Genomic DNA, 25,669 nt, shown 5'->3' on the forward strand with positions numbered 1-25,669 from the left:
TGTTCGCTGCTCTTCATAAGGTTTTCACTGTCCAGTTTTTTCAGAAGTAGATCCTCTAGTCCTTCTTCTTGGTCTGTCTTAGTCTGGAAGCAATGCTGAAACCTGTCCACCATGGGTGACCCTGCTGGCATTTGAATACTGGTGGCCGTCTTCTAGCGTCACAGCAACACGCAAGCCACCACAGCATGACAGACTGACAGATGAGTGTTGAATATAGAATTTAGATACTCATTATTAAGTGGAATGATTCATTATATACCTAGTTTAGAAAAATGGACTTTTCATTAACAATTTTTAGATATAATAAAGGGAAAATATAAATAATAGAAGAATCTATAGTTAAAATACAAAAAGAGGTTGTTAAAACTCAAATAGGAGCCCTGGTGGCACAATGGTTAAGCTCTCTGCTGGTTACTGAGAAGTCTGCAGTTTGAATTCGCCAGCCACTCCATGGGAGAGAGATGTGACAATCTGTTTTGATTTTAAAAATACACAGTTTCACAAAGAAACTTTTGAGTAAAATTTGGAATTTAAAAAATAGGATTTATGATTAACATTATGATGCCTATGCAATTTAAAATGTCTTATATATATATATGTATGCTTCAACCATTTATGTCAACCAGCCCTCCATCCTAAAGAAAAAAAACTCAAACAAGACAAAATAGTTGCTGTTTTAGTAGGTAATAAGGATATTCAGTCCTACAGTAAATATTTAATAGACACTTCTATGTGCCAGGCACTGTGTTAAGTTACTGGGGAAACTGGGAATATGGCAACTGCTCTGTCCTGAGGCAATTTGTAGTCTAGTAAGGGAGTTTGATCAGTAATAGGTAATTTTAGTGCAGGAAGTCTTACCATAGGGCAGAAAAGAATTCTATGGGCACACGTAGAAGGATCCTGGAGGGCTAGGACCTGAAGGATGAACGAGTTAAACAGGCAAAGAAGCAGATGAAGAAGCATCGTATGCAGTAGGGAAACTGAAAAATAGTATGTGATGGCTGCAGTGGGTTATTTGAGTTGGGGATTAATTAGACTAAAGAGGTAACTGGGGGCCAGGTGTTAGCAATTTGGTTTTTACACGGAGGCCACAGTGTGATTGGAGGAGAATAAGATTGGAGGCAGGAGACGAGTTAGAAGGCCCTTGTAACAGTTTAGACAAGAGGTGATCATCCACTGGGTTGATGCTAGTGGGAAAGGAGAGAAGTGGATGGGTTCAAGACACACTGAGGAGATTGAATCCATAAGATTGAGTGAGTGAGTTAATGTGGAGTGAAACAAAATTTCAGATTTGAGCAGTGGTCACACTGAATCAGCGAGGAGGCTGGGGGAGGTGGTGCAGTCAGTTTTGAGTTTAGTTTTAGGTGCTGAGGGACACCTTGGTGGAGATAGCCTCAGAAGAGTGATTTGGGAGTCATCTGGTTATTGAAGAGATGTGCTCAAGCTTTCTTCTAAAGTGTTTAGTGAATTCATTTTCTGAAGTATGGGTACTTTGTGTAGGACTAATTTCCTTTTTCTTACTCTTACCTTACCTTGTTTTCATTTTATTGAGGGGTGCTTATTTTGCCACAGGGTGGCGGGTGGAGGGAAGGAAAAGGACCAGCTGGCTTGTTTTCAGAAGTGCTTAAACAGTGGAAGACATCAAAATGACTTGTAGTATTAGATCATCTATTGTTTTGGTAATAATTTTGGCTCTCTTATAAAATGCTATATGATAATATAATGGTAGATGTAATGACAGCATATACATACTTTATCATTTTGTTATTACGATTTATTCTAAAAACTTAGTTTTGTTATTATAGCTTGTCATTCTAAAAATTGATTAAGATAGAGTGCATTCCTATGGACATTTTATGGATATCAGCATTTCCATAGATGATCATTGTTTTGTTTGCTGGAGCAGTTGTCAGATGTGATTGGAAAGGTACAGCTGATGTTGGTAAGGTATCTTGCAAGAAGTCAACTGTATCCTCAGGTGTTCAAGTTTTTCTTGTTTATGTTACTTTTATTTTTCCCTCTCAGAGTTAAAGTAAAAACAGAATCTCAAGACCCCACAGCTTCATGGAGATCACTTATTCCAGTCATAAAGGTCAATGTGAGCACAGTAAGTAAATTCTGCCACAATTAATGTTTAATGGATTAATAACATAGAACTTCTATTTGAGGAACTTATTTTTGCAAATATAATTTTCACCTAGGAAAAGAAAGTAATTTTGTAGAGTTTTTTTGGTTCCTATTTCCGTAATGTGTGAAAGGATTGTTTTAACACCAATACTGTTTTAGCACAAATTTATTAGGCCTTAAAGGCTATTTATTCACAAGTGTTTAAATTTTTTAAACACTGTTCTAAATTGACCAGTAAAATAATTTAAATAGCATATAGTGCTAAAGTGGAATCATTTAATTGATACTTGAAAATATTTGTTCTTAAGTCAGCTAAGGAAAGAATACATGGCCAGAATAGCATGATATAATATTTCTTTTATCTATTTTTTAGGGGCGTTTGGCCTTTGGAAATCATTACCAACCTCAAACTCTATGCATCAACTTTGATGATGCTTTCTTAACTTATACTACAAAACCACCTTCAAGTCATCTTGACCAATTTATGCATATTGTAAAAGGAAAACTTGAAAATGTTCGAGTCATGCTTGTTCCTAGTCCAAGATATGTCGGTCTTCAAAATGATGAGTAAGAAAGTCTTATAAAAAAAATAACAAATAACTTTTTTATATCTAATGTGGATTATCATCTAGAACCTTAGCATCCTGTTCATTTCTTTGCTACAAATTGTGCAATAACTAGGTTCTTTTTCTATAAAAGAATTAATAGTATAGTCCTGCTTTATAGGATAAATGGATATGCTATCAATTAATAAACTCTGCTTTTATATATTTTTCCGTATGATTATAGCTATAATTTTTCTAGCCTTTTCTCTTCGTACTCACTGTGTTGGGGAAACTTATTTTGGGTAATTAAGTTCTGATGTTTCTATGTTAGAAAATACAATACACATTACAGGTGGGGTTTTGTTTCCAGAAGGTATGAGTAGTTAGTAAATTCAACAAGTTCACTATAGTGGAGTTCCATTTTGAGTTAGTGAAAAGTTCAAAATTGAATCAAAATTACTTTTGGGAATTACTCCAGTTAGGATGGCACAGTTTTGAGACTCACTTGGCATTTCTTTAAGTTCCAAACTGTTAGTTTTTTCCTTAGCTTTCCAGATTTTTCTTTTTCTTCATTGAAGTAGCTGCTTGCATTTAGGGGTCACATTGTATGAATGATGCACACTAGACTCACACTCAGTGTGGTGGGATGCTTACACACTAGTTGAACAGGGACCCTGAGGGAACAGCAGATAAACTCCCATCTGACTCCAGGCCACATGCTCACAGGTGGGATGATGGGCCCTCACAATACTGACATTATCCTCATCTCTTTCCTTTTTGTGTGAAGGAGACTGTATGGTTGAATCCGTGTAATTTAAGTGCTTCTCTGATGAGTGTCCATTATAATGTTTTAGCTTTTGTCTTTGCCTGTAGGCAATATAAAGTCTTATGGGGTTCTAAGAAGAATGAGTATTCCTTTTTAGTCCCAACTCTTACTGGCTTGATATTAGATTCTCCAGAGACTGGCTAGATGATAGGATTTTTCCCACTTGAGTACCACAGTGGCTGTGATCCTCAATTTTCAGGATCACAGACATTGCTAAGCATCTTCTGGGCTGTGGGCTATGCACACAATTCTACATTTATGGGTAAAAGTTATTATGCTAAATATGTCTGGATTTTATAAAAATTACTAGCACAAGTTTAAAAACTGTTCTGCTATTAATAATTTGTGTTAAAGGATTGAAAATTTTATTTTGCACTCTTCAAAATAAGTGTGGAGAGTAACTTATGAAATTAAGCATAACCTTTGTGATTTAAAACATATTTAGAAGAAGACTGCTGAATTTGTATATGCTGTTATATATGATGGAGCCCTGGTGGCATAGTGGTTAAGAGCTCGGCTGCTAACCAAAAGGTCGGCAGTTCAAATCCACCAGCTGCTCCTTGGAAACCCCATGGGGCAGTTCTGCCCTGTCCTGTAGGGTTGCTATGAGTTGGAACTGACTCAGTGGCAACAGGTTTGTTTTTTTGGTTTATCATGATTATTGAGAATTAAGCTTATTTTGATATGGAATAAGATATTCTACTGGATGGCAAAAACAGAAGTTGTTTAGTCAAAGCAGATGAAGAGTAGTAGTTTTGTGGAGAGTTAATTGATGGTAAAGAAGCACTCATTCCAGAGTTTGAGTTCAAGATGTTTTACTTTAAATTTATTTCAAGTTGATCAACTAAATATTCTTGAAGCTGACATTATGAAGTTGTTAAAGACTAAAATGACTTAACATTTTTTTTCTCATTTACTGGTTCTGAATTATTATACTTTATTATACAGGTAGATAAAATACTTTTTATTTAGAGTTTTTTTAAGTCAAATTTTAATTTTATTGTTGCAAATGCAGGCTATGATTGTTCTGTTCCAATGTCACTATTCTGTTGTACTTAATTAAACTTTGTTTTAAATTGATTTCTCTCATTCAAAACAAAATGAAAAATTAAAAAAAATTTTTTTGCCCTCAGACTAACTTACTGAGAAAAAATTTTCAATGCCATTGTATTTGTATCAAATTACAATAAATTACAATTATATAACAGTTTATTGTGATGTGAAAGATGTTTTTCCCCTTTTGAGTTGCTACTGTTGATATGCTTTTTAGTATTTTTCATTTTTATTTTGATGTATTACTATCATTAACTTGGATAATGAACATTTTTATATTCTAGAGATGTATTTCGTTTGCCTCTTTCTCCTTCTTTTTGTAGACCACCAAGATTAATGGGAGAAGGTTTTGTGGTGATGCAGTCAAATGATGTTGACATCTACTACTACATGGACGAGCCAGGTATTACTGTGTTTTGAAATATGTTTCATAGCTACAGTTCTGATCTTGCTTTGAAATGTTGATGTCTTATAATATATATACTTACCTAAGATAGAAATTTGTATCAAATGGTAGATAAGAGTGCCTGCCTAAAAATTTCTGTTGTTTCCTTTCTCAAAAGTTGAATATAACTTTTAGTATTTCTACACTAAAATAGACCAATATTGTAGTCTTTCCTTCAAATTCCATTTTCACAGAAATACCTCAAAAACTGACAATGCCAATGACCATGAGTGAAAACCCTTAGAGAATGTGATTATAGTTAAGGAAGTTCATCTTAACTTAGGAAAAAACAAAACACAGTATGTTAGATTGGAGGCTTAAAGTTTAAAGAGTGGAATTCAGCTCGTTACAGCACTTCACAGGTAGCTTCAGTATTATTAAAGTATCTCAACGTTGGATTATTAGTCCACTTTTTCTACTTTTGATCTTTTTATTCCGTGCCTAGGAAAAAAAACAAAAAACAAAACCTCAACTTATATCCTTACATGTTAATTATAATGCAGTAGCTGTGTGGGTTATACATTTTTTAAGCTATTCAAAGGCAGCAGTTCTCAAACTGTGGCATGTAAATTCCTAGGGGTTACTGTGACCTCTCAGAGGGTTTATGAGGTCAAAACTATTTTCGTAGTAAAACTAGGATGTTATTTGCCTTTTTCATCATGTTGACATTTGCACTGGCAGTGCAAAAACAATGGTAAATAGAACTGCTGGTGCTTTAGGACAAATCAAGACAGTGGCTTCAGACCATACTAGCAGTTATTGTATTTTTCACTGCTGACACTCACAGTATAAAAAAAAAAATACCAGTTTTACTTAAAAATGTCCTTAATTAAGCAGTAAAAATTATTATTTTTATCAAATCTTGACCCTTGAGTAAAATCATGCTAATAGTCGGTGTAACAAAATGGGAAGTCCATGTAAAGGACTTATTCTGCGTACCAAAGCATGCTGGTATCCTGAGGAAAAGCATTTGTGTGATTGAGAGGCAAGCTGAAGTATTTGCTTTATTCATATAACGTCATTTTTACTTGAAAGAGCAGCTAACAGATAAATGATGGTCTTGAGCTTTCAAATGGAAATTAGAATTTTGGAAAACTTGTATCTGCCACTGTGAGCTTAATAGCTTCCTGATACTTAACTTTTCTGATGAGATCACTGGTGATATTAAGAAATACGATTTTCAAAATATTTTACAATTAAATTTGCCAAGATTTGAAAAAATCTGCGTTTAACTCTGAACCAGTATTTTCCAAATGACCAATACATGATGTTATAAAATCATGTGAAGGGTAAAAATATATTCAAAGTGAAAGAGCGACCAGTAGAATCAAATGTAACAGAGTATGAGAAGTTCAGTGATAGTGGTTTCAGGATTCACATTGTATCTAACCTTTAAGGAAATACCACTTGTTGAATTTTAACATAGTGTCAAAGAACATTGAAAATTATCTGAAAAGGCTATTAAAATAAACTCCAAAACCAAACCCATTGCTGTCGAGTCGATTCTGACTCATAGCGACCCTCTAGACAGAGTAGAACTTTATGGAAGCAGACTGCCACATCTTTCTCCCTTGGAGTGGCTGGTGGGTTTGAACTGCTTCCCTTTCGGTTAGCAGCTGAGTGCTTTAACCACGATGCCTAATTTGTATAAGACCAGATTTTCTTCAAATGCTTCCATAGATTGAATGCAGAAGTAGACATGAGAATCTACCCATTTTTTATTAAGCTAGACATTAAAGAGATTTGCCAAAATAAAAAACAGTGGCAAACTTTTCACTAAGTATTTTTATTTTGTTATAGGAAATAGTTATTTTTCATTAGAAGTATGTTATGTCAACATGTAATGGGTTTATTATTATTTAAAAAAATTCATATATGTTTTTTAAATTCCTGAATTTTAGTTTTGAATACAGAAAAAAAATTAATAGATGTAATCCACATAAACAAAAACTGAGCATCCTCAATAACTTTTAAGCATGTAAAGAGTTCTTGAAACCAAAAAGTTTGAGAACCATTGATCTAAGAAAACTTTTTAATGGTCATTTTAAGTAATTGTCTTTATGTGGTATATTCTGAAATATAGGACTTGTTCCAGAAGAAACAGAAGAAAATATCGAAGGAGAAATGAACAGTGAGGATTGCAAATTGCAAGACTTGCCTCCATGTTGGGGACTGGATATAGTTTGTGGTAAAGGAACAGATTTCAACTATGGACCATGGGCTGATAGGCAGAGGTACTTGAGTAAATTATATTTTTAATAGGTCTTTCAAATCTATTGAGATAATATTTTTATTGAAAACTAATATTTTTATAAACTGTTTTATTATGGCAATATAAGATTATCACTAAACATTTTGATCCAGATAATAACTTATTTGTAGAGATATTGGCAAAAGTAATTTTGCAGACTCACCAAAATGATGGCAAGTGAGCAGCTTATTTATTGATTTCTTTGTTTCAGTTGACTCCTAGTATGTGCCCATTGGAGCCCTGGTGGTGCAATGGTTAAGAGTTCAGCTGCTAACCAAAAGGTTGGCAGTTCAAATCCACCAGCCACTCCTTGGAAACTCTATGGGGGCAGTTCTACTCTGTCCGATAGGGGCGCTATGAGTCAGAATCGACTTGACGGCAGAGAGTTTGGTTTTTGTTTTATTAGTATGTGCCAAGGATTGTTGGGGCAATGGGAATTCAGAGATAAAAGATGTATGTAGTTTAGTTCTCAAACCAAAAGCCACTGCCATCGAGTGGATTCCACCGCATAGCGACCCTATAGGACAGAGTAGACTGCCCCATAAGATTTTCAAGGCTGTAATCTTTACAAAAGCAGACTGCCATATCTTTCCCCTGCAGAGTGGCTGGTGGATTAGAACTGCCGGCTTTTCAGTTTGCAGCCGAGTGCAAGCAAAAGAGTTTTGCTATAATAGAGGTAAAGAGGTAAAGAGTCTTTACCTCTACAAAGAACTTAGATACTGATTCTTGATGTACTGAGTTTTTATACTTCATAGTTTTAAAAAATGCAACCTAACATTAGAAGAATTATGTACTTTATCAAGTACAATATTCTACTGATCTTGGCATCCCCAGTGTATAGAAATACTTGGCATATTAAGTAGCTATTTAACAACTGAATGGTAAATGAATAACTAAGCTTGTTATTTGAGTAACTCTTGCAATACACTAAAAACATACTTTACTAAGTTTTGGGTTAGATTATTTATTAAATTTGAAAGTAAACAGAGATTAAATTTTCTGGTTAGCAAGCAGATACTTTTCACACTACTGGATTTTCGTTTTCCTTCTACAGTAACATTTTTTCAGGGTAAGCCATGCTGTATTTACTATGCGGCAGTTGAAAATGAGGACTTTTTACATTTCATTAACTAACAAAACTAAATCTATTTTTTTCTGAAATTGCAATAAAATCTCTTTTTTTGTGGCTGGCAGAACAGTTATATATTGTTGTATTTGAGAGGAGGTAATTAAAATACTACTTTAATACGGACACATGAAGTATTTTTGCATTTCTAGCACTGGAATAAAGTGTGATTCTTCTTAAACTAAGTTTAATTTTATTATATGTTTCAAAAAGTATTATGGTATATTTACATGAAAACGTTTTTCAAAACTAAAATTTTTGTGTGGTCATATTCACTTTGGGCATGGTCTTTGTATTACGTAGGGAAAAGATGCTGAAGTTAACGTGAAAGAAAAATTCGCTTTACCAACTTCGCCATTGCCAGGAGGAAACAGCAATATATTTCTTAACTTGGACTTAACAAAACCATGCTGGTTTTTTAATACATATATATATGTATATATAAACATATATATAAACATATATATATATATATATATATATAAAAACATATATATATCTTTTCCCCATGTATTGAGTTGACTAATGTGAGTAGTGTTTGTCTGGTGCATTTCCTCTTGCGTGTCATTTCCTCTTCTCCATGTTTTACCCATGTTGACTTTCTTCACAAATACGAACCGTAGTCAGAAATGAAAGTAAAGTCCGTTTTCTTAGCATCCTTCTATTAATGGAAGAAATACCAGTTGTTTTGCTATTGGATAGTTCACTATCAGCATTGTTATTGGTCTCTGACATAATGTGACCTTTTAGCTTACAGATTTCGATGTCAGTTCTTTCACTTTTACATGATTTTATGAATCCTTAATATATTTTTCAGCATTTGCCTTCATGGTATTTTCTTTTTCTTTTTTCTATTTATTTCTTTTTAAGAGTTTTCATGACAGATTTGAAATACAGACTTTATTAGAATTGAATTAATCCTTAGATGATAATGCAGACATTCCTGACGTCGTCTGATGTTTTATTGCTTTCACTTAAGTGCTTTTGTGTATATTTTCATGCTTGACCCTCATAACCTAGTGAGATAGACAGGATAGGTGTGCTTATTTCACTATACCTATGAGAAAATGGAGCCCTGCTGGCTTAGTGGTTAAGAGCTTGGCTGCTAACCAAAAGGTCAGCAGTTCAAATCCACCATACGCTTCTTGGAAACCCTATGGGGCAGTTCTGCTCTGTCCTGTAGGGTCACTGTGAGTTGGAACTGACTTGATGGCACACAGCAACAGCAACATGAGAAAATGGAGATCAGAGAGTTTCTGTGATCTGGGCTACGTAGCGAAGCCACGGAATCTAGAGTCGAGATTCTCACCAACCCTTCAAGTCCACTGCTCTTACCGTTATATCCTGCTGTTCAACTAACTTGTAGTTCATGATCATCTAACAATCACCCTGGAGCCTTTGTCCTTAATATTCTTAATTTTATACTTTTGTGTGTCTTAGCCAAAACATTTGCAGGACTTTTTTTTCCTTTCATTCATTTTAATTTAATGATGACAAGTTAAGAGTGTTTGCTTGCTGGCTCGCTGTGCAAATTTTGCTCTCTTTATCTGTTTTTTTCTAGTCTTACATATTCCAAACAGCATTTCCTGTCACTGGTTATTCTTTTCTCAGCCCTTGCTTTTTAAAAGCCACAAACTGGCACTTTCTCTGCGTGCATGAATAACAATGAACTTATGTTAGCTCACGTAGATGACTCTGAATTGAACATTTCTGGGGTTCTTTCATCTTTGTCAAATGAGAGGAGAGGAAAGTACATTGAACCTTAGCCTCAGAACACTTATTTACTTTTCAGAAATCTATTGCTCCTTAGCCTCTTACTGATGTTTATTTTAAAAAAATTATGAAAATAGTAGAAAAAAAGTCACTTCTTCCATGTGTCACTCTCTGCCAAGTCTCTTCCACTATATTGTCATTTAATCCTCAGAAGCATTCTATGACATAGGTTATGTTATTCCTATTTTACAGATGGGGAAACGGGTCAGGTTTTCTCAGAAAGATTAAGTAACTTGTCTACAGTAGAATGATGATTGTAATTAAACCATCATCTTCCACTTGTTCCTTTGGCTTTTGGACAATTGGTATACTTGTAGAATTTCTCATAGTACAGTTTAATAGTGCAAATTTAGTCCTATTTGTGTCTCATTTAATAATAGTTTGGCTATTAAGTGTTCACAGCTCATTGATCTCTGGAAGTATAAAACATTGGAGAAAACAATCTTTCATTCTACTGAAAGGCTAGAGATTATAGAGGTGTTATTGCTTTGTGACTTTTACATTTGTGAATGGGTTTCTTGTGTAATTGTCAGATGAGATAGCAATGATAATGTAAAGTAAGAATACTGATTTTGGACACTTATCAGAGGTACTTTTGTTTGAAAAACATATCATTATTCCTTCTGCTTCCTTACTTAGAGATTGTTTGTGGAAGTTTTTCTTTCCACCTGATTATCAAGTTCTGAAAGTTTCTGAAATTGCACAGCCTGGGAGACCAAGACAGATCCTTGCTTTTGAACTACGGATGAACATTATTGCAGATGCTACAATTGACTTGCTGTTTACTAAAAATAGGGTAATTATTGAAATAATATAGTAGAAAATACTTGGTGCTTAAAACTTGAACATCATTTTCCAGAATATTTTTTGGTGACTAGTCCTATACTTAGATACGTTTCTGTGAGTTTTTTTCGCCCCTCAGAATAATTGTATGTATGTTATTTTCATCATATTTTTTATTAATGCCATATAATAGAAAGAAATTAATTAATGAATAATAGACATTTTTATGATATTCTGGTTCATTTTCTCCTTTATGTCTAGTCAAATTGTTTTATGTATTTTTGGTATACATTTGAACTTTTATTCTTAGGAGCTTTTAATACATATTTAATATCATTGATGTTTATATTTCCTATATGATAATAGGAAACCTTGGTGGTGTAGTGGTTAAGAGCTATGGCTGCTAACCGAAAGGTTGGTAGTTGGAATCTACCAGGCGCTTCTTGGAAACCCTGTGGGCAGTTCAACTCTGTCCTGTAGGGTCACTATGAGTTGGAATCGACTTGATGGCAGTAGGTTTTGTTTTTTTTTTAATGTGATAATAACTGAAAAGTAAAGATGGTGGCACTGTAATCATAATGAATATTTTATATGAATTAATTTTTTATTTTGGTAGGAAACAAATGCCGTACATGTAAATGTAGGAGCTGGTTCATATTTAGAAATTAATATTCCAATGACAGTTGCGGAAAATGGTAAGCCACAATTATTTTTGTTTTAAATGATTGGTAGAAAATTAGTTAATATATTAATAATACAGTCTATTAATCCATTTGTACTAACATTAATGGGGCTTTTTTCAATGTATTATATTTTGATGTGCCTTTAGTTATTAAAAGTAAATGTTACATAACTAAAGTGTTGAACACCTAGAGACAAGGGCAGTATGTCTTATCAAGCTAGGTCTTATAATTCTGTACTTTCATTATAGGCTATGCATTGCTTTTGTAGGACTTAGCATAATTTACTTAACACATGTTTTTCCTGTTAGGCTGTTGCTCCATGAGAACAGGTGCTGTGTCTCTTTTTCGTTGGTGTATCCCCTGGCATATGTATATGGGCAGTAATTGATTACATGACTAATAGGCCTTGTTTTAGATTATTCTGTTAATAGTTTTTTGTCAGAGAGTAAGTTTGGTACTTTGAACAGCATAACTTTAAGAAAGTAGAGTATTTCATATTTAAAATATTAAGTAATGCCCTGATAGCTATAGTTCTGTTTAAATTGAGATAATCTAAGTTGTCAAGGATTTTGTTTTACTTGGATCCGCAATCAACGCCCATGGAAGCAGCAGTTAAGAAATCAAATGACACGTTGCATTGGGCAAATCTGCTGCAAAAGACCTCGTTAAAGTGTTAAGGAGCAAAGATGTCACCTTAAGGACTACGGTGTGCTTGACCCAAGCTATGGTGTTTTCAGTCGCCCCATATGCACACGAAAACTGGACAATTGAATAAAGAAAACTGAAGAAGAATTGATGCTTTTGAATTATAGTGTTGGCCAAGAATATTGAATATACCAGAAGAACAAACAAATCTGTCTTGGAAGAAGTACAGCCAGAATGCTACTTAGAAACAAGGATGGCAAAATTTCATCTCACATACTTGGGGCATGTTATCAGGAGGAACCAGTCCCTAGAGAAGGACATCATACTTGGTAAGGTAGAGGGTCATAAAACAGAGGAAGACCCTCCACAAGATGGATTGACACAGTGGCTGCAACAGTGGGCTCAAGCATGGCAACAATTGTGAGGATGGTGCAGGACCGGGCAGTGTTTCGTTCTGTTGTACACAGGGTTGCTACGATTTGGAACCAACTCAGCAGCACCTAACAACAACAACAGTCTAAGTTCATTATGCATTTGAAATATGGGTACCAATACAAGTTAATTAGTAATACAAATACTTTTTGTTAAACTTATCAAATTGTTATATAGCCTGTTTTATTTTGCCTTCTGCTGTCATCTCTTATTACATTTTTAATTGAGAGAAGTTCAGGTGAAATTCTGCTTTACTTATTCCTTTCTTGAGAGGAAAGGAAATGACATCTCACCCATATTTTTAAACTGCTAATTGGCAATGATACTATTGCTAAGTATATTTAGATTTTATATAATTGTTAGTCATCTTTCCTTAGTATTGTCACTTATTTTGGTGCTACTTAGAAAAAGCAGGCAGAGGGATTGACTGGGTTTATTAGCTTGCATAGATGATCAAGTGAAAAAGTGACTGAGAATAACAGTCTCTCTTTTCCCTTAACTTTGGGGCTGTTTTAGTGAAGAACTAAAGCTCATTTTAGCTAGTTTTAAAAGAAAAATATTAAGTCTTCAAGGAGATGCTTGAGAATTTCTAGGACTGGTTGATTCAGAATAGGCTGTTGGAAAGAAGCATCTTTTAGAACAGTTTTAATTATGGGTATATGATGGGAGAAAGAAACAGTCCTGGTTGCACAAAATTGAGAATAATTTACTTAATGAAATCCTTCACATTTTTTAACCTGATGATACACATAAGAAATCATACTTATGTGTCACACTGGGGTAAAGAGGTCACCTGAGGGCTAAAGGGATCATTCCTTCAAGCAAACACCAGTTATGAATTTTTGACAAGTACTGCAGGACACTTGTGAAATTCTGAATAAATTAAGGGTTTAAGGAATACCCAGTCACATTCTATAAAGGTTAGGTAGTTTTTAAGATGATTGTCTGAAGAGCCAAAGGGAAAAATGTACTTAAGTCTCGGCAAGAACAAAATACAACTTCAAACAAATAAATTTAAAACTTTTTCTAGAGATCTAGGTGTTTATAAGAAAATGCTGAGTAGGATGCATGTTGAACTAACAGTGTAATAATGACCATTGCGTTAGTGTTCATAGGCGGGCACCCCATCAGGAAAGGAAATGTAATGCTCTAAATTGTTCTGCTTTTGTTCAGAATAGGACTGTGTTGTTTAGAAAACTGCTGTTGCATAAGGAGTAGTTGAAAATGATGAAAATATGCACCCTTGAGTAAGCGAAAGAAGAGAGTATCATTTAGAGAAGGGATTGATAGTTTTGCATTGGAAGGCAAAATCAGGACAATGGATAGCCAGTATATGGATACGGAGTAGCAAGCTCCTTGTCACTGAGTGTATTTAGCTAGTGACTGATCACCATTTTTCAGGGATTCCTTTTCTGGGTCATAGTGGGAGTTGGTTCAGTTTCAAAGATTTTAAATTGTATACTTTTTTTTAGGTTCTGAATTTTTTTATTTTCTTTTATTAGGTTACACCCCTGCAATTAAAGGACAACTCTTACATGTTGATGCCACTACCAGCATGCAATACCGGACCCTTTTAGAAGCAGAAATGTTAGCGGTAAGTCTAGAGCTTATTGATGATATACATTAATGCATGAAATACAGAGTTGGTTCTAATTGTTCAATATATAAAATTTAAATGAGGAGAAGTTATTCAGTGGTTCGTCTTATTCAAGAACCACTATGTGCTCTTGGTCCTGTCTTTGGGAAGAGGTGTGGATTCCCAGTGCTATGGACTTCCTTTGGTATCTCTGTTGCTCTGCTTCTAGTATGGGGAAAGGAATAAAAGGCAACGATACATGGTTTTTTATCCTTAAAAAATGTGAAAAGCTGTTAGAATATTACTTTTAAACTTTATTATATGGCTGACTAAATCCCTCCTAAATTTTAAGTAAGATAATTTTTTACCATGTTTTCTAGCCTTATTTGATTCCTTTCTCAGGGCTTAAGTAATGTAATTTATTGTGCTTTTAACATGATGAATAAGATAAAAGGAAAAAAAAATATTATCGATATCCTGATTACTCCATATTAGAAAAAGAAACAATGTGGAAATGCCCATGATTAAAATTGCATATTGGGGACTCATTAATGAGGCAGATTATTATTTTTTTAATCAGAGACAACAACAATGACAAAAGCCACTACATAGAATAGTTGTTATTCAGAGAGGATTCTTTCATATAAGATGGTCTCAACATCACATGACATTTATATATACATGAAATATGAAAATTTCACAATTCTAAGAATATATTTATTAAACGGGAATATTCAGCATTTTAATGAATTCCTGAGCTGTTGCTGATAGTTTCTGGCAACAGTAGTGTTCCGGGGCAGGAAGCTTTGGCCTTTGTAGAAATGTCAGCTTTTAACAGGTGGAATATGCTACAAAGCACCATGTCAGATCTTTAACTGTTGTTCTGTCAAATGGGAACCCCTGGAGGCACTGGTGGCCAGACTTCTGTAGGACAGTATATGTTCTTCCCCATCCTCCCTCATCCTGAGCCTCTCACTTAACAGGTGGGGCTTAAGGAAGAATTGGAGAAGTTGGCTGTTACTCCATTAAATTAACTGGAGTGTATTTTCAAAACTGTAGCCTGATTAATGTAATTAGTGTCACTAAATTGTACATTTGAAAAATCTTGAATTGGCAAATGTTGTGTTGTATATATATATTTTTACAACAATAAACAAACAAACAAAAAACCTGTAGCTGATTTGTTGTTTTTAAAGTTTTTTTGACCACATCGCGGCTTAGTATTTTAAGGAGCTGGATGTGACCACAGATACTGACCTTCAGCCACAGCAATATTAGAAGACTCGAAGGGACCTTCTGTTCAGCTCCGTAGGAAAATAAGTTTTAATTAGTCACCAGTGTGTGTGACTTAATTTCTAATGCTGTTCTCACATTGTCACATTTTAAGCTGTAACATTTTTACTTAACATTTGGTTTGTAGTTCCACATCAATGCCAGTTACCCCCGAATATGGAACATGCCGCAGACATGGCAGTGTGAACTAGAGGTTTATAAAGCCACCTACCACTTCATCTTTGCACAGAAGAACTTCTTTACAGGTAATTTACTAATAAATGTACATACAATGAAAATGGATCACAGTGAACTTGTTTACATTCAGTAAGTTTTGCTTTTAAATTTAACATGGGGATATGATGACACTATTCATACTTTCTTACTTTTACACTTCTTTTTGGGACAAGAATATCAAAGGGAAATTTAAAAAATAGGCATTTTGTGTTCTGTTCTAATCCAAACAAGGAAATACGAACCAAAAATTGAGCTTAGAAGAAAACTGGGTAACTCGGGCTGGCGCTTTTTATCAGTCTAATGGGAGATGAGATGGGAAGATGGACCAGTTTCTCTACTGGTTCCAGAAGTAGGCATCATTATACCTTCATTATTTTGTTTAATGATTGTAATCCCTAAACAATATATTCTAATAGCCAGCGATTTTTGCATTTGGAACCCCTGCTTACTACTTCCTATCAGCATGGATAATCTCATTGGTGCTATCACTAGTTGGAAAAAATCCTTTATTTCTTGAAGCATGTTATGATAGCTACCCATATTTCATGAGTGTAGAAACGTGTAGTCTTGGTTTGTGAATAACACAAATGTTGTTACTACGTAAAAATAAGTATCCTTATTGAAGATACTTCATCTAAAGAGTTTGGCCAAACAGAGTTGGTCTAATTTGCTAGAGTCAGTGGTACCTCAGAGCAACCTAATCTTTGCTTGACTGCTTTATCCATCCATCCGTCCACCTGTCCATCCATCCGGTAATCATTTACTAAGCATTTAGTCATACTGAGAGCTATTAGATATTTGTAGGGTAGAGTGGTAAAGAAGGTATATGTAGTTCTGTCTTCATGTTACTTACTAGTGGTACAATGTTGGCCAAGTTACTTCACTGTTTAAGCTTCAGTTTCCTTATCTGTGAAATAGGAATAATAATTTCTACCCTAAGTTTTTCTATTGCTAGAGTTTTAGACTTTTATAATGCCACTGTTGCAATATGTTCAATCCTAGGTCTTTTACATTTGTTTTCTGGTTTGGCTGGGAACCTTATCTGGGGGACTAGATAGAGCTTCTGTGTTCTTGGAGTTGTTATGTAATTCTTCTCCAAGTCTTGAGTCAGGGTCTTAGTAGTAGAAATTTTGACAGAGTCCCTGGCAAGCTTAACTTTTGTTAGTTAAGCTGAATATTAAATGAGCAGTTTGCAGTTCAAATTAACTGTCAGATTTATGAAAAAAATAATAGCTAAAACGTATTTGTGTATTATTTGCTTGGCACTGTTCTGAGCAGTTTGTACATATTAAATCGTTGAATCCTCATAATAACTCTCTGAGATCAGTATTATTATTATCCTTATTTTACAGATGAAGCTGAGTTGCAGAGAGGTCAAGCAATTTGTTCAGGGTCACATGACTAGTAAATTGGCCAAGCTAGGATTCAAATCCAAGTAGTCTGCTCAAGAGTCTGTTATGTAGCCTCCCTGACTGTAGCCCTAGATTTTTGAATTCTTAACTTTGCTATCCTTTAAAATAGATTCCTATCTTCAGGCATTTAATTCTTAACATACTTTTCCTTCAGACATTTTACATCCTCAGACTCTATCAATACTAAGGATAACTGGAGTAAGAGTATAAATTCTTCATGATTTTCCGAATTTTTGTTTTGTAGTGACATTTTCGTTTAGACTTTGTATTGCATTATTTATTTTTAAACAGCCAAGCACACATTTCTTAAATTATAATTGTATCTCCCCTAAATTATTTTCTTTATCTAATTACATATCTTTCTGATTATGCTTATTGAAATCAACTTTCTTGGTTATTGATTTTTTTTTTCCTAAAATTTATTAGGATTAATTTAAAAAAAATACAGAAAGATACAGAAATAAATGTAACCATCACCTGAATTCTCATATCCCAGATTTAAGTCATTACATGTGATCATATTATTCTGTTTTTTAAAGACATACAGCATTAGAATAACTAGAGCCCCTTTTAACATATTTATTCTTTAAAAAAAGATGACCGTTAGGAAATAATATTAGTTTAGCCCTTGAGAGAACACACACAGTGTTTGAATCACTTTTCTCAGTTTTTCATTTCTCCAGTGGTGGAATTCTGCAGATGTGAAATTTTCTGTTTGGTGTTAGAGAATGCCTAATATTTCTCAAAAGCTATTCTCATGCCACCTATTGGTGAGATGAAATGTTCTTAAGAGATTTCAATGTAGTACAAAGATAGGTTTATAATAAATATAATATAGAGCCCCAGGAGTGAAATCTGTAAAACAAAGGCAGAAGCTGAAGTTTCTTCTGGAAATAATGAAATTGATTTAGATTTACTTTGATAAGGAGGAGAAGAAAACAATTTAACAATATTGCAAAGCGCCAGTACCAGCTGGTTGACGTTTTATAGGATTTTTTCATACTAACATTTAGATTGCCACCTTAATAACTTTTTACTTTGTTGACTAAGTAAGATGGTCATTAAGAAAATGCTTCCTCTTTCTATTCACATTATTTGATAAGACCATCTGATAATGAAAGCAGATTTTGGTTTAAAGAGAAATATATAATAGAAACGGTTGCTGAGGCTCCTAATAAGAATATTTTGTCACCATAATTTTTAATATTCATCAGTAAAGATATTTGAGAATCTGGCAGAAAAACTGTATTACAGAATAGTGACATTGAAAATTCAAGTAAGTTATTGAAGAAAAAATACTAAGATTTGTTAAAATTGGCTAATAATAAAGTATATCGATGTTTTGAGCTAAGTAGTAGGTTGAGTTTGTATTTATTTTCTAGCAATTATATCTCAGTCTTTTCAATAATAGAAATGTAAAGTAGGTAAATGCAACCAATTTAAATTGAAAGTCTCTTACATGAATAATAATTCAAAACAAACATTAAGCATGATCTCTGCCCACAGAGAGTTTATGGTCATATCTTAATTGTGTTGTTTATTAGCCTTAAGTATATGAGACTAGAGATGAACAGTTGAAATGGAATGGTGCACTAGAAATAGACAAATGACATAATACAAAACAGTATATATTGCGTGCAGGTGTGAATTGTGAAGCTAACAAGTGCACATGAGTGAGAATTGAATACAGAAGAAATTACTGTGATCTGAGGATAATCAAAGAAAGTAAGGAAAGACAGTAAGGTCTGAAATGGTCTTTGATACTTAATGCAGTAATATTAACTAAGATTTTCATAGTACTTTGCCACTTACAAAGTGAATTCACTTATATTATCTTCACAATGACTCTGAAAAGGAAAGGATAGGATTGTTAATATCCCTGAGCTAACAATGAGGAAATTGAGGCACAGAAACAATGAGTTGGCCAGACACATGAAGCTAGTAAGTGGAAGAGACATTTGAGAACAGTTTTTTAACTGCCCAAGCCTACATAGCTAGTAAGATGATGAAACTAGAATTTAAACCCAGAACTGTCTCGTGTCAAAGTCCATGCTATAATACTGCTGCCAGTTGTTATTACACACACACACACACACACACACACGTACACATGCTCTTAATTTTATATGCGTAGCATTGTGTTACGTACTCTGAAAATACAACGATAAGTTTGGCACCTCTAGGATGAGACCTTTTATTGAAAGGTTTATTACTGGGAGTATACAATGCATGTGAACAATGCAGAGGCCAGAAGAAAAAGTGAAGAGCTGGTGGATTCGAACTGCCAACTTCTTAACCACTAAGCTAATGTATTTATGTAAAGAAATTTTACACGCTGATCAAAAAAATAATCATAATAACATACCAAAGTACAAGCAGGTTAAATACATGAATATAATTTTAAAAAGCAACCAGTAAAATATTCAACAAATCAACAATCAATAAAGATGATTGACTGTAAATTCTAAGATAGCCTGGTCTATGTTTCATTAACCATTGTATTTCCAGAGTCTAGAGCAGAATCTGGCACATACTAGGAACTCAGATATTTGTTTAATGAATAAGGAAATATGAAAAAATATTCAACTATACTTGTAATTAAGAAATGCAGTTAAATTAAGTTACCATTTTTCTTTCAGTTAACAATTATCAAATCAAAAAAGAGAGAAAAATACAGTTGCAGGAGAGGTACAGTGAAATACATAGTCAAGCATACATTTCTGGTGGGAGTATAAATGGATTCACTTTTCTTAGAAAGCAATTCTATGATATATAGTAGCCTTAAAAAAATTTCTAAACTTTGACCCAGAATTTCTACTCTGGAATCTGTGCTGACAGAGTAATCCTAAATATGTAAAGTATCTTGCACAAAATACACGTGTTATCTTTATGTATAACACAGAAATTTGGAAAGAATGTGAATATCCATTTGTAGGAAAGGTTAAGTAAATCTTGGCAAGTCTCTTTAATGAATTATTATGCAAACGTTATATAAGTGTGTCAAATAACAAGGAAAAATACTTGAATTCAGTGAAAAAGACAACATGTAAAACATGTGCATAAAGGATAGTGTTAAAACCTACATGAAAAAAGCTAGAAAGAAATGTATCCACAGTGTTAGATATTTGGATAGTGGAATAGCAGGTGATTTTTTTTTTTTTTCTCTTTTCTAAAATTTTGTGGAAAAATAGGTATATGAAATGTATACTATTTTTCTTATTTAGAACTGTGATTAGTAAGTAAACCAAATCATTTAGCTACATCTTAATCATCTTTTAAATATTTTAGTATAAAAGTTCCTTTTAGTTAGAAAAGAAAAATTTGTTTTTTACTGGTGTTAGAATCTTTGTTTTGTGTATGAATTTCAGTTAATTTTACTTTCTGTCCCATACCCCAATAATTTTAGATTTAATTCAAGACTGGTCTAGTGATAGTGCTCCGGACATTTTTTCATTTGTTCCATATACATGGAATTTTAAAATCATGTTTCATCAGTTTGAAATGATTTGGGCTGCTAATCAACACAATTGGATTGACTGTTCAACCAAACAGCAGGAAAATGGTAAGAACTTGTTGAAAATTGGTTTAAGTATTCTGCTCATTAATAAAAATGCCAACAAAGAAAATCAGTGTTGATTTTATGGTTTTAAAAGATACTAGAATTTATTTTTTCCCTATTATCTTGTAAGACTCCCAGAGGACCATTACAGTGTTTGTTTTGGACTAAGCATATTGTCTTATTTAAGTATGCATTTAAGGTAATTTTTAATTAAAATTTTATTGAAATTAAAAGTAAATTTTCTTTTCCTTTTTTTTTTGTAGTTTATTTGGCAGCCTGTGGAGAAACACTGAACATTGATTTCTCTTTGCCATTTACGGACTTTGTGCCAGCTACATGTAATACCAAGTTCTCTCTAAAAGTATGTATAATTGGATGCATTGTTTATTTCACAAGGTTTAGTAGTAAGTTTTATTTCTCAAAGCTTTTCTTTTACTCTCCCCTGGAAATCTGAGGTATCTTAGCTTTCCTCCATTCATTCAGCCTCATAGAGTTGCTGCTGTTTCCTTTTTGTAGTTAACTACCCCTAAGAAGTTGGACCCTCTCACCCCCCAACAAAAAAAATTCCTAAATGGTTATTTTCTTAGAGCTCATTTCTAACCTCCATGGTTAATCTGTACTTTCTCCTAAGAATTTTTTTCTAGCTCTAATATTCACTAGACTTATGAAGTAGATTTTACACTTCTCTATGTTGATTCCTAATCACAGTCAGAAATTCAAGGAATAACCAAAAGCACCTTTCTTCCCTTTATCAGAAAGCCAGCTTATAAGTATTTCTCCTAAAATCAGAATTTTGTGGAACACCTAACTTAGGGCATGGACAAGTAGTAGAGGTGGTAGTACTAGTCGTGGTATGGTTGTAATAATAATAATGTGAGCAGCTAGCACCTATTAAACCTTTTCCAAGTGTCAAATAATCTTTCGGGTGCTTCATGTGTAGTAACTCATATAATTTTCAGAACAACATCCTTGAGGTGGATATTTTTATTATCTGCACCTACCGATTAGGAAACTGAGGAACAGAGTTTATGTAACTTGTCATGCAGCTAGTAAGTGGCCAAATTGGAATTTGAACCAGGGCTTCGAACAGGTTCAGAAGGGTTCAGTAATTGCCAACATAAATGAGAGCAGCATATGCATTGCATAGCAACCAAATTTGTTGCCCATCGGATTTTGACCCAAGTAAGAGGTAAACAGCAGTGCCCTGCTCAAAGGTGGTGGCCGACCCTGCTGCCTTGAATGTGTGTCGCTCTCCACAGTCCTGCCGATAATCCAGTCTCCTGCATGGATCCTGAAAGTTTCAGGAACCTGATGTGGGAGATTGTATTATCGGCAGGACTGTGGAGAGTGACACACATTTAAAGTGGCTTGATTGGCCGCCATCTTTGAGCAGGGCACTGCTGTTTGTTTCCTACTCTGTTCAGAATCCCATAGGTGATAGATTTGGTTGCTATGCAATGCTTATGCTGCCCCCGTTTACGCTGGCAATTACTGAACCATTCCAAACCGGTTCGAAGACCTGATTTGAACAAAGGCAACATAGCTTAGGGGTCTTTTAACCACTACACTATACTACCTGATAAGAAACCAAGCATCAAGATGAACAAAGATTAAAGGACCTGTAAGGAAGAAATTGAAACCAAATGAAGATCCTTAGATGTACCAGTTCAGCATTATTAAAAGCGAATTGAGGAACCATGTCTTACTAGAATCAAAGGAGACAATAATATTTAAAAAATTAATTTAAAAAAAGCCAGAACACATTCCCACTTTAGGTTATATTGGTGAGGCAGTTTTTTACTTTTTTACTGAGTTACTTGTGAAATATGTCTTTTTCTTTTTCTCTTTTATGTGGAAACTGTATATTTCTTTCCTTACTTTTTTCCTTTATTTTTCAATCAGAATTTAGTTTTAGTCAATGTAAAATCTTTTTCCAGTTATTTACCTGACCATTCAATGTAAAATCTTCCATTTAAAGTTATGTTTATCTTCTCTCAAGTTTATTTTCAAGATTGTTGTAGATTTATTTGGATTGTGAATAGTATCCTAACATTTACATACCGATTTTGTTACTTTTGGTTATTATAAATTATTTTTTAGGGAGAAGATGTTGATCTTCATTTGTTTCTACCAGATTGCCACCCCAGTAAATATTCATTATTTATGCTGGTAAAGAATTGCCACTCAAGTAAAATGACTCATGATACTGGTATTCCTGCTGAGTGTCAAAGTGGCCAGAAAACAGTTAAACCAAAATGGCGGAATATTACTCAAGAAAAGTGAGTCACGTAAAATTAGTGACCTAGCATTTTGTGTTTATGTGTGAAGAAATTATTACTGCTGTAAGAATAATAATAAAACTTGATCATCTGTAACTGGCGTCTATACAATTAAAGGAACAAGTACTAGAAACTTTGTTTTTTACTCTTTGAAGGGCTGGTTGGGTTGAATGCTGGACTGTCCCAAGTGTGCTGTTGACAATTGATTATACATGGCATCCAGTTTATCCACAAAAAGCAGATGAACAGCTAAAACAATCATGTAAGTGTTTTTATATAATTTGTACCTCGAAACAGCTGGCATTGTGATTGATAATCATCTAACATAATTGTATATGTTTATAATCTTTAAAACATTCTGTTATAATTATAGCTGATTTTTATTGTGCATTTACCGTGTATCAAATACTAGGCCAAGCAATTTTCAAGCTTTCATTATTTCACTTAATCTTTACAATAACTGTATGAGATAGATATTATTGTTACTGTTATTCTCATTTTAGAGTTGACAGAATATGCTCAGAGAAGGTAAGTAATTTTCCCAAGGTCTGCCAAGCTAGAAGCAGCAGAGCTGGAATATGAAACAAGGTCTGGGTGAATCTGTATACAGTCATGGGCCGCATAATGTCCGTTTGGGCAATGTCTGACCGCATGTATGTGCGTGGTCCCATAAGATTATAATAGAGTTCAGAAATCCTGATCAGAGAATGGGATGTAGTGGACGTAACCAGATGTAGGAGACATAACCAGACGTAGTGGACGCAACAGCTTCCCGCATACATCAGGTGTATCTCATGTCTCTTGTATGCAAAGTAATTGTGCTGCCAGGTATATATATGGTATAGTGTATATATAACATATAATACATATGTCTTGATAGTCATAATAGACGCCTGTGTTACTGGCTTATGTGTTTACTGTACTATACTTTCTATCGTTATTTTTATGTGAACGTTCCCTACTTACAGATAAAAAGTTTACCGTGTAATAGTGTATGCCTTGACTCGTAGGCAGCAGCATCCTATCTCATGTTTGTATAACGTCCAAATCACAGTGTCCTATTTCACAGAACATATCATGGACATTAAGTGACACATGACTGTATTTAAAGTGCTTGATTTTGTGAACTATTAGTTTCTTTAATACATTTTAACAATTATTATGTAATTTAGAGTTCCTTGAAGGTAATTTGCTTTACTTTCCAGGTAATAAAGGGAACTAGAGTCAAGTGAGGTTTTCTTTGTATTTATTCACAATTTATCCACAAAAAGCGAATGCAAATAATAGTTTTCATTATTGTTTATATACATGGTGGCTTGACAGTATGTTGTATTTGAATAGCTGTTTATGTAAAAAACAACTTTGTAGTTTAATGCCCAAGTATAGTTAAGGCCTAATTGTGACTCAGATTTATACTGCAGGGAGTCAGTGAAAATGTTTGTTGCTTGTATTAATAGGAACTTTTGGTTGATTCTGCACAGTCTGATTTGTGTATTTCTCTACATATTTCAGTGTACGCTGTTCTTACTTGCTTTCTTAATTATTGGTATTTTAGGTCTATTTTCACTATATACTATGTATATAGCATCAGGATTAGTTGCTTTCATATTTGCAAAATAAAATTTTTTAGTTAATATTTCCTTGAAGAACTTCTAAGAATTACTTTTCCCTTTTGTCCAAACACCATTAATCTTTCTCTTTTTTTTTTTTAAATCTAGTGTCAGAAATGGAAGAAACAATGCTATCTGTACTAAGGCCATCCCAGAAAACGACAGACAGAGCTGTTTGTTCTCCCTCTGCTTCTTCACGCCCACCTATTGATCCCTCAGAACTTCCACCTGATAAACTTCATGTAGAAATGGAACTTTCCCCAGATTCCCAGATAACTCTCTATGGACCCCTATTAAATGCCTTTCTGTGTATAAAGGTATAATTTTAAAAAAAATATATTTTTAAACATAGGCAAAGCATTCAAAATCTAATTGAAAATTGAGACTATTTGAAATAGCAAGTTGGATGGTTTCAGTATTGAGTATACATTATTTATTTACAGGACGTTTGATGATAGACTCAATTACAAAATTATTTATTGCAAATAGTGCAGTCTTCAAGTCAGCTCAGTTTTATTGAGCATTTAATGTATTCCAGGAACGGTACTTGTTACAGACATGAAATAACATCTATTCTCAAGGACTGTATAGGCTAGAGGAAGAGACAGATATATGGACAAATTTTAATGCATCCTAATTAACACAGCAATAGAAGTACAAGAGAATCTTGTTATCTGAGGATAATTCATTCCAGGAAAATCTACTTCAAGTGAATCCAAAATTTCATGGTACATAATGAACAAAAGATTTGTATGGATCTTTTTTTTTTTTAATTGTACTTCAGGTGAAGGTTTACAGAACAAATAGTTTCTCATGAAACAGTAGTACACATACTGTTTCATGACATTGGTTAACAACCCGACAACATGTCAGCTCTCTCCCCTCTTGACCTTTTTTTTTTGGTAAAAATACACATAGCCAAAGGCACACCATTACAAAAATTTCTACATGCACAGTTCAGTGACATCGACTACGCTCTTCCAATTGTGCTGCTATTCTCACTTTAGATGAAGGCTTACAGAACAAAATAGTTCC

At 33.9% G+C, this 25,669-nt stretch overlaps 1 protein-coding gene across 10 annotated transcripts in view; it reads left to right on the forward strand.

Annotated features, from left to right (window-relative positions):
• Positions 1 to 25,669, forward strand: part of BLTP1 (bridge-like lipid transfer protein family member 1) — a 249,850-nt gene that overhangs the window by 66,652 nt on the left and 157,529 nt on the right. For 9 of the 10 annotated variants that reach the window (XM_023741142.1, XM_023741148.1, XM_023741141.1 and 6 more), the window contains 13 exons: positions 2,026 to 2,107; positions 2,501 to 2,694; positions 4,875 to 4,954; positions 7,080 to 7,230; positions 10,786 to 10,942; positions 11,546 to 11,624; positions 14,192 to 14,283; positions 15,686 to 15,803; positions 20,593 to 20,748; positions 21,009 to 21,106; positions 22,846 to 23,024; positions 23,180 to 23,286; positions 24,743 to 24,951. In XM_023741142.1, the coding sequence (XP_023596910.1) occupies positions 2,026 to 2,107; positions 2,501 to 2,694; positions 4,875 to 4,954; positions 7,080 to 7,230; positions 10,786 to 10,942; positions 11,546 to 11,624; positions 14,192 to 14,283; positions 15,686 to 15,803; positions 20,593 to 20,748; positions 21,009 to 21,106; positions 22,846 to 23,024; positions 23,180 to 23,286; positions 24,743 to 24,951 (1,702 nt within the window). Of the gene's footprint in view, positions 1 to 2,025; positions 2,108 to 2,500; positions 2,695 to 4,874; positions 4,955 to 7,079; positions 7,231 to 10,785; positions 10,943 to 11,545; positions 11,625 to 14,191; positions 14,284 to 15,685; positions 15,804 to 18,844; positions 18,912 to 20,592; positions 20,749 to 21,008; positions 21,107 to 22,845; positions 23,025 to 23,179; positions 23,287 to 24,742; positions 24,952 to 25,669 lie in introns of those variants that run through there. The other variant, XM_023741150.1, reaches the window with a different exon arrangement.

This window comes from Trichechus manatus, unplaced genomic scaffold (assembly GCF_000243295.1).
Source record: "Trichechus manatus latirostris isolate Lorelei unplaced genomic scaffold, TriManLat1.0 scaffold00174, whole genome shotgun sequence".
Taxonomy (NCBI): Eukaryota; Metazoa; Chordata; class Mammalia; order Sirenia; family Trichechidae; genus Trichechus; species Trichechus manatus.